A 14061-nucleotide genomic window follows, 5' to 3' on the forward strand; every position below is an offset into this window, starting at 1 on the left:
CTCTTAGTCGAAGAAGTCGGGAAAATAACTATGGGAGGAGAATTAAAGGTATACACACCTCATAATATACGAGGGGTATTACAGCATAAAGCTGACAAATGGATTATGAATGCTAGGTTACTGAAATATGAAGGAATCCTATTGCACTCTCCTAAGTTAGAGCTTGAAACCACTAATTTACAGAATCCAGCCCAATTTTTCTATGGGGAACCGAGTGAATCTCCTTCCCATGATTGTATCAGGGTAATAGAATATCAAACCAAGATAAGGGAGTATTTAGAGGAAGAGGAGTTGTTATGTGGAGAAAAATTGTTTGTAGATGGATCATCGTGGGTAGTGTACGGGAAAAGGAAGTCAGGATACGCTATAATAGACGGGAACAGTTGGACAATTAAAGAATCGGGTCCCCTTAACATAAGTTGGTCGGCACAAGCCTGCGAACTATTTGCAGTATTGAGGGCATTACAGTTGTTAAAAGATAAGAGAGGAGCAATATTTACGGATTCTAAATATGCATTTGGGGTAGTTCACACGTTCGGAAAAATTTGGGAAGAGAGGGGCCTAATGAATTCTCAAGGTAAAGGATTAATACATGAGACCTTAATAAAGCAAACTTTGGAGGATAGAGACCAAAATGAGCTGGGTGAAGTGCCTCCCCTTAGCCCTCTTGAACATAAGGACACAACCGAAGGCTGATACAGGACTTTCGTCCTTTGAAATGTTATATGGAGTGCCCTATGATTTGGAGAAACCAATAGAACACCCTAAAGTGGAAGAAAAGATGTTACAAGAATACCTTATAGAGCTCATGAAAAGGAGGCAAGAACTGTTAAAGCGAGGCCTGGTGGTTCAAAGACCACCTTTAGATATAGCAATACATAGTATTAAACCAGGAGATCAAGTACTCATAAAAACATGGAAGGAATCGTCGTTAACCCCTCGCTGGGAGGGACCTTTCCTTGTTTTACTCACCACAGATACCGCAGTCTGCACCGCGGAAAGAGGTTGGACACACCTAGTCGAGTAAAGGGTCCTATTCTGCACAAAGACTGGGAAGTTGCTGGGAAATCGGATGAGTTGAAGCTGACCTTCAAGAGGAAACAGACACGTGACGCATAGCCCTGGATACCAGGCTTTTTATGGACGATTGTAAGGAATTATAGAAGTCGCACATCACATGTCCTGTATGTAAGCAATGCAATCCGTGGGTATGTCACGTGTGTAACGGGTGCGGGATACAGCAGTGGAAAAAGTTTCCTTATGTTGAATGATGGTGTAATGAGTGATGGGGAAAAACCTTAGATACCATTAGGATATTAATAATCACTGGACAAGAACATAGCACGGATCCTAGTTACGAATACTGTAGAAGAGATTGGTACAAAACTGTTGCACAATTAGAGGAAGAACTTAGGGATATAGGGTGTAATAAAACTATTCAGCTACCCTCTGTTTGGACTGTAAGTCCAGACATTTGGGAAATAACCAAGAGGAATTGTAAGAAGCATTTTGGTAAGGAAAGATACAGAAAGTGTTCCAAACCCTGTGAGGATTCGGGACAGTGGCCAAAACCTTGTATTCGAAAATAGCCCTATTGGGTTGAGTATTAGAAAGTGGGTTGTGACAGAACAAGAAGAGAATTCAGGAGGCAGTCCCCTGAAGACTACAACTGCTGCCGAGAAGATAACTTACCCGGCTACTCTGAAGCAACAGAGTAGGCCCAGGGCAAGGCAGAGGGGTATCCTTGTGGGGATTGGCAAGTGCCTCCGAAAACTTCTAAAATAAAGCAGCTCCATTAAGCAGAACGACCCTCAACAAAATGAACCTCCACTGGCTGATTTTCAGCCAACTAAGGGCTGGGTCACTCTCCCTAATCCTCCTTACCTTACCGGTAATAATAGCAATAAACCAAGGGAGTTCCCATCAACCTTTTAAATGGACCCTCTATCGATGGGAGGACCAAACAATAATACAACAACAAACCACATCAGGGTCACCCTCTTTTACTCCAACCTTATGCCAATTAGTTCAGGTTAAGCCATGCCTTAACGAAATGGGGTTTTATATGTGCCCTAGGACAGGGTCCTCATTTTGTAATACCCCAGGACACTATTATTGCGCTTACTGGGGGTGTGAAACAATTGCCTCAAATTGGCAGATTCCTCATGCCAATGTGGATAAGTTTTTAAAGGTTGAGTGGAGACCTCCAGGATGCATTTCCTCTAAGTGACTTGGGGGTGGGATGCAATTGGCTCGCCGTGGGAAACTAGAACCCGATGGCAACTGTAAATACATAGTCATGAACGAAACAAATCCTGAACATAATGGATGGCTTGTTGGAAAAACCTGGGGAATGCGGTATTATCAGCCGGGTAATGACAGAGGAGGCATGTTTATCATAAAGAAGGAAGAAGTTAAACCGACCTTTCGAGCAATAAGTCCCAATCCAGTAGCAAAATCCCCTCCCCCTCTAGGTAGGGAAACAAAGACAGTAGAAAATGAGAATATAATAGTAAGAGAGGAAACTGTCACTGAAGCCTTGAAATCTCTGAATACTGAAGCCTCAGAATCTTTGAATCCTCTGTGGGAAATTATCCGGGCTACTTATCAAACCCTAAACTATACTCAACCCAACCTAACCACTGGTTGCTGGTTGTGTTATAACGTTAATCCACCTGTTTATGAAGCTATAGGGGATAATCGTCTGTATACCACAAGCAAGGAGTCTGCGCCTATTCAGTGTCTTTGGGAAAAGCAGTAAAGAGGGATAACTATGCAACATGTAACTGGGATAGGGACTTGTATAGGTAAAGTACCAAATTCCAAGAGGTCACTTTGTGGTAAGATCATACCGAGCCTTAATGAAACCACAAGATATATTATTCCCCCGAATGGAACAAAATGGATATGTTCCAAGATGGGACTTACTCCATGTGTGTCTTTAAAGGTGTTTAACAGTTCCCGAGAGTATTGCATGTCAGTTACCATTATTCCAAGGATATTACATCATCAAGAAGATGTGATATATCCTAAATCGACTTATAGGACTAGTTAAAAGCCGTGTAGAGCAGGTACACCTTATGCTGCTACAAAGATATGGTACTGATGAAGAAGCTGAAATGATCTTACTAGTCCAAGAAGCGGTAACTTGATTTGATCAACAAATAGATGCTCGAAAGGAAAGGGGGGAATTGTAATAAATAATGGTCAAGGTTGTTGAACAAATCAAGTAGGGTTCAATCATATTATGCATATCGTTGTAAGAAGTAATTGCGTTTGTGCAAGTTTCATTATATTTTGTAAAAAATAGTAGTTAAGCCAATGGCCGGATGCTGGGCCCCAAACAAGCCAATGGCCGGATGGTGCAACAGATAACAGAGTGGCCGGATGGTGCAACAGATAACAGAGCTCCCAGATGGTGTAACAGATAACAGAACTCCAGAGGCAGAAACACCAAGCGACACCCAGCAACATCTTTCACTGTCGACTAGCCAACCAGGAGCTAACTCGTCAGGGTGTCCCAGCGCATGAACAAGTGTATAACATATATAAGCACATACGAAAAGTTGAGTTTTGTGCCGTGGCGGAACTGAGTTTCCCCCGGTCACCCAGCGCTGTTTTGCCTAATTACCGCTTGCTTTAAATTCGCTTGCTCAATAAAATTAATTAATTGGCTCAAAGACTTGTCTTCATTTATAACAGAGGCAACGGAAACATGGCAACAACAGACATATAGAGGAAGAAAAGCTGCCGCAGCAGAGTGAGAAGCATCACCTGGGTGACTGGAGCATCTGAAGCAGGAACGCAGTGCTTTTGGTAAAGGAGAACATTAGAAAAATATGTTTTTTAAAATCTGACAAGGAAAATATGTACATATGAAAGACTGTAATTTCAATTGCTGAAAAAAAGGCAATGAAGCTATGAGCAAGGGTGTTTGCAAAACAAGACCTTGGGCAAGAAGAATAATTAAGACTGACTCAGAAATCCGATGTGTAGTTGACATGGAGTGAAAGCAAAAGGGAACACATCCTATCTGCCGGTCTCTCTACTCTTTCTTCCAGGCCACGTGCTGGGGTAGAATTTGAGGATTTCAGACATTTATTCAGTGTTCCTCAATGTCAGATTAGCCATATCAAAACCCCAGTGGAAGCAAAGAAAAAAGAAAGGTGAAAATGTTTCAGCCACGGCTGTGACGGAGCCGAAGGCCAGGCAAGGTCGGGTTCGGCGCTCCCCGATGCCTTGCACACCGCTACCCGCAGCGCCAACGAGAGAGGGAAAGCAGCCGCTCGCCCGGCCCGGTCCAGCCACAGCGCAGGAGCAGCGCCCGCTGCCGCCGCTCCGCCCTCAGGGAACTGCCGCTTACACCCGCCCACCAGCGAGACCCAACGGCCACAACCGCCACAACCGCGCACGCGCAGAGGCCGCTCCCGCCCCCAGGGCATGCTGCACGCCCCCGCGCGCCGCGCGCGTAATTCCGCCCCTTGGCAGACCCACGCCACAACCGCGTGCCGCCCGCGCACGCGCAGTAAGCGCTTCCTCACCCCTCCCACCCCCCCACCCACGGCAGAAGGGCTTCTGATTGGTCCGTCCTCCTCCTGCTGCTGGCCAATAAGAAAGCCTGCGCAGGACCCCGCCTCTTTGGAACGCGCCGGCGGCCGCGGCGGGCCCTGACAGCGGCGGTGATGGCGGCGGCGGGTCTGGCGCTGCGCGGGGCGCTCGGCCCCGCGGTGTCCGCGGTGTCGGTTCGCTGCCGCGGCGGGCTCTGGACCCGCCTGCGCCCACTGCCGGCCGCGCCCTGCCGCTCCGCGGCGCACTTCGCTTTCCAGCCGGACCCGGCGCCCAGCGCGTACGGTGAGAGTGGGGCCGGGCCGGGGTCCACCTCACCCTCGCTCTGCTGCCGGGTCCGCCCCGCCGCCGCCTTCTCGAGGAGGCCCCCGCCCGCCCAGTCGGGGTGAGGGGGAGGGAAAATGGTGGGTGCTTCCCGCCTCCCCCACCTCGGGCCGCCCTGCCCCGCCTCGGTGCTGGCGGTGACCGCGGAGCGACGTTTCCCGGCGGGGCAGCCGCCGCCAGCCCCAGCGCTGAGGCCGAGAGCCTGGGCGGCGGCTCCTTTAGCCTGGATGCGTTTCCTCCGGTGTGGCCCCGATGCCCGCTGCTTCCACCTGGGGTTTTTCTGCCGAAAAGCTGGCGCTGTGGGTGGGAAAGTCCCAGCTGCCGGGGCCATGGTGCCCCAGGCCGCTTCAGTGCCTCAGCGGTGCCGTCCGGGGCGGTTTGGGGAACTGTTCTTGGTCCGTCAGTGCAGTGGCTCCTACCGGCCTACCCGGCACCTCCTCAGACCAGCGAGCCCTTCCCCTGCTCCTCTCCGGTTTCAGTGGTAACGCTGCTAGCGGTAACTTAATGACTTAGGTCCGTCCCTAATTTCTTATTGCATGCTTAGGTCATGAACGTGGTAATAAACCTGTCATTAGAAGACTGCTGTCTAGTGAAATGTTTGAGTTCATCCTCACGATCCCACGACTGAAAGTAAACACGGATTAATTGGAAATTAACAGCTCAGGATGAAAGTTGGTGTTTTGACTTTATTTCTGAGGTGCATCCCTGCAACTGACTAGTGCCAAGTTCTGCTGGAAGAAACCTGCCACCTGCACAACACCTGTTTCTCTCATGTGAACTGCACTGTCTTCTAGGGTGTTACTTAGCGGGATACCTTTGCTGTTCCGGCTTGGTCATTAAATCTGAAAAAGGTCTTGGCCATTTCTGATAGTCATGGGGACATATGGGCATCCCAGGTGTCACGGAGCAAAGCCTGTGTGCTGCAGGTCCCTGCTTGAGATCACACTAAGGAAGCTCCAGTGGGTCAGGCTGTTTTTTGTTGCCATTTACTAATAGAAAACTACTTCCCTTTGATTTAAAGCACACTTAGAAATTCTGTGAAAAATAATGGAAGTAAAATAAGGTTTTGTTGATACTGATATTATTAAGATAATGCTTCTCCAACTCCACAGTTCAAATTTAAATAGCACAATAAATTTCTCCTTTCTTGCCAGGGCTGATGCAGAGGCCTTTATTATAAGAAGGTCAGCACAGTCAGTGTGAGGAGTTTCTGAGAGTTGCCTAAATAATAGGCATTTATTTCTAAGCAATACTGGAAAGATTGTGTCTTGTGGAAAAGATAACCTAAATACTAATGTGGATTACTTGGGAAAGAGAGAAACAACTGGGTTTCCCCAGCTTTTCTTCCCTTGAATTTGTAAACATTAATTATTTGTTGCTTTCATATAATTTGAACAGTTCCCATAACATTTCTTTTTGCAGTTTCCTCTTCTTAAACGGTAAAGTGTAACAGGTGAAGCTACGAAGCATAGGAATATGTTGGAATGCAGCTACTCAGCTTTGATGTGGCATGACATGAGTCTTTAACAAAAATTGCTAATGCTAATTAACAAATTAGGAGGAAGGGGAGCTGAATGGTGGTTGAGAGAAACTGTAGTTGCTGGAAACAGAAGGTAGTTCTTTCGGATTTCTGTTCTCATGTTTGTCTGGGATCTCCACCTGACTTTTTTTTTTTAATCAAGCTGTATGCTGTGTGTGCTGGTAGGCAGTATTCTTCTGGGCTGTGGCTTCTAGTCGTGGCTTAGATAGAGGTTTTACCAGCTAAAGAGCTACCAAATATCAGGCAATTTCTTATTCACTCGGTTTCTGATAAGGCATTATTTTATTTGCTTTGAGAATCTGAGTTAGCCACAGTAGTGGGGACTGCACTATTGTTTTCTTCACTCTTTGCTTTCAGCTCTGATTGTTTTTCCTTGCAGCATTGGAATGAAGGAGGGCACTCAAGTAGCCTTTGTTGATTTTGAAGGTTTTCCTTCAGTCCTTACTGCAGAACATTTTAACACAGCAGTCTGGTGCATTTGCTTAACCCATTTTAAGTATATCTGTTCAGCATTGAGTTTTCTTTCTTTGGAGCGTGGATTTGATGCTTCCGACACTTTCTAAGTGCAATCCAGAGAGCAGACCGGTGATCTAGAGAACTACTGATAATAACAGGTGTCTGTAAACAGGAAAGGCTGAAGCTTAAAAAAGTACTTAAAGGATGAGGAAATAAACTTAATGAGATCTGGTAAATCTTAGCAGAAAGGACCCCAATCCTCAAAACAACAATGCTTCACTATAGTTTCTTCCTTTGAAAAACTCACTGTTCCTAAAAACTCATTGTTCCTCATGTTTGACTAAATGTTGCAAGGCTGCATTTACTGTAGCTGAAAGCATAATTTTTGAAAAAAGTTTGCATGTGGGGTAATAGAATTATAGTCCTTGGGATTGCAAAGTCTACCATGCTCGGTCTCATCTATCCCATAATTTAAGTTCATTCAGCAAATGAGTCTTGGGTACTTATAACAGGGATCTTGTTTATGACTGTTAACTAAGTTTTCAGTCAGATTTTGCACGAGTGTTTTCTAATGTATTATGTGGTTTGAACCAATGTAAGTGGCTAAATTATCACTTTCACACAGGGGAAACTCAGAAGATGAATCTCTTCCAATCCATAACAAGTGCCTTGGACAATGCTTTAGCCAAAGATCCGACTGCAGGTATGCTATGCTTATTAGTGTGTTTTGCTTTGTATAAATTCTGTTTTGTTTTGCCTATTTATGTACAATATTAAATGCATTTCTCATGGCCTTTAAAGTTTTCTAATAAGTTATTTCTACACCTCGATCTCAAACAAAACTTAAAAATGTGTTATAGTAACAGATTATGTGATCTAAGGTGCAGTGTGTCTTCTGCATTATCTGGGTGTTTTTCACCTGAAAGCTGGGACAGAAATATATATTGCTTAATGTGCTTCTGGTGTTACTGATGTGAACTGTGCTTGATGGCAGCTTGAGTCCCATCAGTAAGTAAAGGAGTTTTTAAAATATAAATCTTACTTTTTAATTCCTACAACTCTCTGTACTCAAAAAATGGTATTTTTTTAGAGACTATGTATTCCTTGTACTGTCCATTCTCCATTCTTTCCTTCGCTGTCCTCCAAAATTCCTTTCCAGCTTTGCTGATTTCTGTTCATCATAGTGCATAGTCAAGGTAAGATTTTCTAGGCTTTTGCAGTCTGGATAACCTATAACTTTGAAAAAGCTAGATCATCATAGCTTGATTTAACAGGATTTTCCTAAAATCTTTTGCATAAAACTATTTATTCCACTTTTAATTCTTATACATAACAGGAGGTCTCTTGCTTCTGTTGTCGTAACAAAGGCGTGATGATGGCCAGATATCTGAAAGAGATGTTTAATGTCACGAACACAGCTGCAAAAGCTGTATGATCTTGTGTAATTTTGATTTTTCTTTTTAGTGTGTTAGTAACTCTTTTTGGCAGTACTTGAACCACTGCTCAACTTGAAGCCTGACTAATCGTCTGATCTGTTAGGACAAATTCCGTGTTGTCTGTCCAGTATTATGCCTGTATGCATTCCTTCCCAGTCTACAGCTGTGTTGTAATCACCTTTATTAAATTAAACTTAGAAAACTGAGGGTAAATTAGTGCCAATAAGAGATTTTTAGTACCATTTCTGTAGAATCAGCCATATAAAAGTAAGTAGAATGTTAGTCCAGCAGGAACCTAAAGTCATATATAATCCTCAGCCTTTTAGTTGTCCTGAGGTTCCAGTCTTGCTCCTCAGTTTTGCAGGGCTGGATCTTTGCAAAGCCCTTCGCAGGACCGTGTTGGAGTTCTCTGGTCTGGATATGCAAGTTGTCAATGTCACCCTGCTTACTGAATTAATTAGTATTTCTTGCAATAGAAAGCATGTCCTTTGTATGTTTTTAGTTGTATGGGAATTGAGCAACTGTTGTTTAAGTAGTGGAAATCCTCATACTTGAGGAGAATTAGAATCTGTCCAGGAAAATTTTTTCAGCGGCTGAACAGAACAAGTAAACCCATGCAAATTTGCTGATACCAGCATCAAATGGGATTTTTTTTTTTTTATGCCAGTTGGCTCAGAAGTGAGTATCTGTATGGTAACAGATAGGCCTAACAAAGATTTTAAGTACATAAAAAAACCCAAACAAATTACTATAAAAAATGAATTAGAGAGATGATCTGGGGACATACTTCAGTCATAAACTCCATGACTGCCTTGGCTTTACATCATTATACAAGTAATTTTTCTTTAAGTAGTGTCATTAATGTGTTTGCTAGAAGAGTGTTAATCCTTTTAGTACTTCCAATCATAACATTATTTTAATTAAATAAAAATAATATCTGAAAGGCAAGGAGACTAATTCATTATTTTGTGTCCTTTAGAACATGGAGAGTATTGAGGAATTTGGGAATTATCAGAACTGGCCCCAATTCATACAAGCTGCTATTGGTGATACTGCTGCACATCTCTTACATGCTTAAAAAAATTGAAATGGGCAAAACTTATTTCTATGAATTAAATAACAAAACTGTTTTAAGAAAAATTAGACATCATCATTCCATAAATTCAAAGTAAAAAAACCCAGACTAGTTGTTATGAAGCTAAATTTTAAAGGAAATTACTTTAGTGATAAAACTTGATTTGCTACGTCACCCACACTATAAAAATAGTAGTGTTGAATGCTGAGAGTTGTTCTGGTTATTAGATAACCATCTTTTCTGTAGAGGAGTTCCTCTGAAGTCACGCTTTGAGGATCTAGCAAGTATGTTTGGAGAAGGTTTGAAATTTCATGTTGGATTGGCAGTTTGAAAAAAATTTCCATCTGAAGTTTTTTGAAACACTACATTTGCTCAAATCTATGGATGAAGAATGCAAGTGGTTAGCAGTTGAAACAGAACAGGACTTCAGTGAGTCTTTAGTAATTGAATGTAATCATTTATTGAAATTAATTTTACTCCTTTAGATTTATATATTGTAGAAAATTTCAGAAAAGTAGGTGGTTTGATGAAAGTATAGCTGCATCAGTGTCATGAATTCTGTTTTGAGACATCCTTTCATTGATGTACTATTCCTCATTAACCTTGATTCTTTATTTGCTACAGTTAGGCTGTGCATGAGGAATGCTTAGGTCTAGATAAATTTTGAAGTAAAATGAAATGTTAGGTTATACTTAATTAGTGTCTCCTATAAAAACCTCTGAAACAAGTTCATTAAAAATGAAGTGCATTGTGATAACATCAGCCTCCTCTACTGTTCTTACATTCCAGTAATATTTGGTGAAGATGTGGCCTTTGGTGGGGTCTTCAGGTGTACAGTTGGCTTGCGAGACAAATATGGTAAGTTAACTTTTAAATCTGACATTATTTTCATATTAGTATCTGTTCTTTTGTACTCTTGAATGGTTTGCGGGTGAAGAGAATAATACATGTGAGAGAAGACTTGTAAATGGACTTCTCTTTTCCTTTCCATCCTTGGAAACAGAAGTAGTTTTGGATATGTTAGTATTAGTATTTATGTAGAAAACAGGCAGTGGCTGGAGAGGGAATAGCAAAGATGACTTAGAGAATGTACTGGAAATATAGTTACAATGATGTTGAGGTCCAGGAAAAACTGGAAGTGTAAAAATTGAAGAAATCCAAAATTTCAAGAGGGGTGTGGCTGGCTGCCAGTGTAGTCTTAGGGATTAAATAAGTTCTGGATCCAGTGCTTGTTTTATGCAAAGGCTAGAGTCCATGTAAAATGAGGAGGAATTCCAGAAAGAGTTGATGAACAAGCAACCTCATGGATCTTACCTGTACAAGGAAGATTACAAACACTGATTCTTCTTTCTTCATTCCCTGCCTGCATTTGCCATCAGCGTAATAATAGGAGACACAAGTGATATAGTATGATGTTTCTGTATGTTGACGTAAAATCTGAAAGATTTTTCTCCTCTCCTGAAAGAAGGTGGTGTTTGTTTTTTTTTTCTGTAGATAATAAAATCACTAGGTGGCAGTCTATGCCTATAAGTAGTTATTTCGATAAAAAGCGATATTTCTTTTCTAAGCACTTTTATAGAGGTCAAGGTCTGAATATCACCTAATATTATGGTAGGGAGAATTTAGTATATTAATACTCAATAGTAGTACCATACATATGTTGCTTACTGTCTAGACTATTACTGAAGTCTCTCTGGAGAGACAGAAGAAATATGCTTTTAGAATAAATCTGTCATCAAATCTATTTTTTTTTTTTTCCAGGAAGACCATATAAGCCTGAGTATAGAGTAATGTAATATAAACATAGCTAGAGACCTGTACTAGTAAGTGAAAGAAGTCAAGGTCTTTGACTTTGTAAAGAAATCTTAATTTTTGATTGGATGAATTTTTGACATGCTACAGAAATTTTGTTTGAAAATGTTTAATTGAGGAGTCAGATGTAAAGTCAGTACGTGGAAGTTTCTTTTCTACAATAGCTATGACTTAATATGTTTTTTCCTATACCTCTTATCTTGTGTCAACATCTGAAATAGACAAATTCCAGTTTTCTGTCATTACTTTGCTGCTCATGATCCTTCTATTTGTATTAGTATGTTTTGCATGAAATAAATGCTTAGAAATCTGTTGCTATGTAATACTGCTTCCTGGCGATGAGTAGACTACCTGAGCTTTTTATGTGGATAGTTCCTTTCAGATAAGGGAAGGGAAATAAGTCTGGTACACTTTTATTCCTTTGTCTCCTCACTCTGGTCTTGCACACTGGAAGGCATATTCTTGTTTCTTGTCTCCTTCCTAATCCCTTCCTGTCAGGTTTTTGATTGTCACAATTTTCCAGGGGTTGTATACTCTAAACTGTAGAATATCCTTATTGAAGTATTGAGTGTTTGCTGTTCCATAGTTTTGCTGTCTGGAAATGTTTTCCATCTCTAGAGCAAAGATGTTAACTGCCTGATTGACAGCCTGCTTCCTTGCCTACTGTATTTTTGTAGCCTAGGTAATGTGTGCACACCTTTTTTTTTTTTTAAAAGGGAAGTACATTAGCATTTTCATCAAAAGACCAAAATAATATCTGAATGAATGTACATTTGCTTTTGAGTCTGCAGACGGATTTGAAACAATGATCTTGGAGTGTGAATAATTGTGTCCTTTTGCTCTGCCTGAAGTGTGAAATAAAGTTCCAGCATGTACAGATTATTATCATCCACAGGACAAAAATACAGAGGAGATATGAGGTTGGGATTAGATGATAGGAAGTAAAGAAATGGGAGGAAAAAAACAGAGGAGAAGGTAAAAATGGAGAAAGTGGACAGAAGACTGAGAAACAAGAAAAGCAGAAATTGTGTTTGATAAGGAAGACTACTTCGAAGAATGCCAGAGCAGTTTTTTGGAGGTAACTCCAAAAAAAGACCCATCTCACTTACTGTGGGCAAAAATGAAGAGATTATATAAACAGGCAAAGAGAACTATATGTAATATTTTCCTTGAATACTCTCTCTGCCATCTCCAAACACAGTTTGAGGGCTTCCTTATGAAGAAGTTCTGTGTAGTCATTTGCCTCAGTAGAGATTTGTCTCTGATACCATTCTGGTCTGTGCTTGAAGGGAGGTTCTAATGTGAACTTACAGCCATTGCAAAAACCTTTGCCAAGAGTAAGGATCAGAAGCACTCTGACTAGTTCAAAGATTAATATTCTGAGAGTGTGGAATAGGATAAGCCTTTGCTTAGAACTCTGAGAATCCAACAGAAGATTGGCTTCACAGGTCTTTCCCCACAGCAGTGTTTTGAGGAGACTAAGGGGTTTTTTTGGCTTATGTGTTGACTTTATGAGAGTTGGGTAGGTGATAGAAACCAAACTTCCACAGATATTTTAAAATGGAAGAACTGAATACAATTAAAAAATTGGAATCTTAGATTGAGTTATTGTCCATGTTTTTTGTTATCTCAAAAAGTAAATATACCTTTATAGTAGTTCGTGTCTGCCTGCTAACGCATACTTACGTACAGGCTTTCCAATATGAGAGCTGTTTGTAGGTCTTATCGGTTACATGCAGATCTCTTTAACACAGATGTACACATTTGTATATATGTGTTATGCATCACTCAAAAGCTGGGAAGTTATTATATTTGCCAAAATGTTTGCATTACAGAGCGGAAACATGACCTAGTAAGGAAACTTGAAAGACCAGAATTTGGTTTTTCTTGTTGCTAAGATTTCATGCAAATTTGAACAGGCAGGGAGCTGGTGGTTTCTCTTTAGAACAGAAGTAGTGTTTGCGCCTTATGTCTCTTAACTAAGAAAGCAGATTGCAGTTCATTTTAGGGACTGCTTTCCTAGCTATAGGTGGTCTAGTGAGAGCTTGTTACTGCTTTTAATGTTCCTGCTAATGTATCTGAAAAACTGGAGTAAAAAAAACCAACAAAAACATTTGAGTGTAGTCCTCTGAAAGTTATCTTGAATTTTCCACCTAGCAGAGATTAAGATAGTTGGAAGAAAGATGGTCAGCAGGTGAAAATGTGAAAAATCCCCAAGTTTCTTTCTTCTGATTACCAACTTGCAGAAGGTGACAGTGGCTGCAGGAGCTACCAGGTTAAGTGCGATCACATTTGATCAATTCTCAAATGAAAGAAGGGTGTTGGGAAGAGAAAATACGTTTCTGGAGTTGTGTAAGGCAAGGAAGTAGCACTAGACCAGTGCCTGTAAGATGGAACTTCTGTGAATGGTGAATTTGAGTAGGAAAAAGAGTTTTTGGACTGGAAAAAGGTTCTCTTTAATTAGAGGAATGAGAGCTTGCTTATAGGGAGTGCTCTCACATGATAGAATAAAAATGCAAGTATTTGTGATCACTGACCCCTGAAGAATAAAATTATTCCAATGAAGTGGCCTGAAAACAGGTAGCTAGTGTGATTCTGAAACAAATAATGTAAAACACCTTCACATATAAATAAATCCAGTGTTACTCAAGTTAATGGTGAATTATAGAATTGATAGGCCCTGTTGCTACAAGTTTTACAGCTCCAGAAGTTGCATGAGGCAAAGGTTGCTGGAGGATTTTAAAAGTTCAAGGAATCACAAGAGGAGTATAGGTTTCCTCCTTCTGGAGTAGTATTGCATCACCGGTTGGAGAGTCTTTCATTCATGCCTTTTATTTTTGTCTGTTCTGGTG

At 41.3% G+C, this 14061-nt stretch overlaps 1 protein-coding gene across 21 annotated transcripts in view; it reads left to right on the plus strand.

Annotated features, from left to right (window-relative positions):
- BCKDHB (branched chain keto acid dehydrogenase E1 subunit beta) overlaps window positions 1–14061 on the plus strand; it is a 121479-nt gene that overhangs the window by 1622 nt on the left and 105796 nt on the right. For 3 of the 21 annotated variants that reach the window (XM_080341540.1, XM_080341536.1, XM_080341541.1), the window contains exons 2-6: window positions 978–3565; window positions 3703–3816; window positions 4062–4851; window positions 7512–7589; window positions 10187–10255. In XM_080341540.1, the coding sequence (XP_080197666.1) occupies window positions 4683–4851; window positions 7512–7589; window positions 10187–10255 (316 nt within the window). In that variant the 5' untranslated portion in view covers window positions 978–3565; window positions 3703–3816; window positions 4062–4682. The other 18 variants (XM_080341537.1, XM_080341538.1, XM_080341552.1 and 15 more) reach the window with 17 other exon arrangements.

Source organism: Nesoenas mayeri, assembly GCF_963082525.1.
Source record: "Nesoenas mayeri genome assembly, chromosome: 3".
Taxonomy (NCBI): domain Eukaryota; kingdom Metazoa; phylum Chordata; class Aves; order Columbiformes; family Columbidae; genus Nesoenas; species Nesoenas mayeri.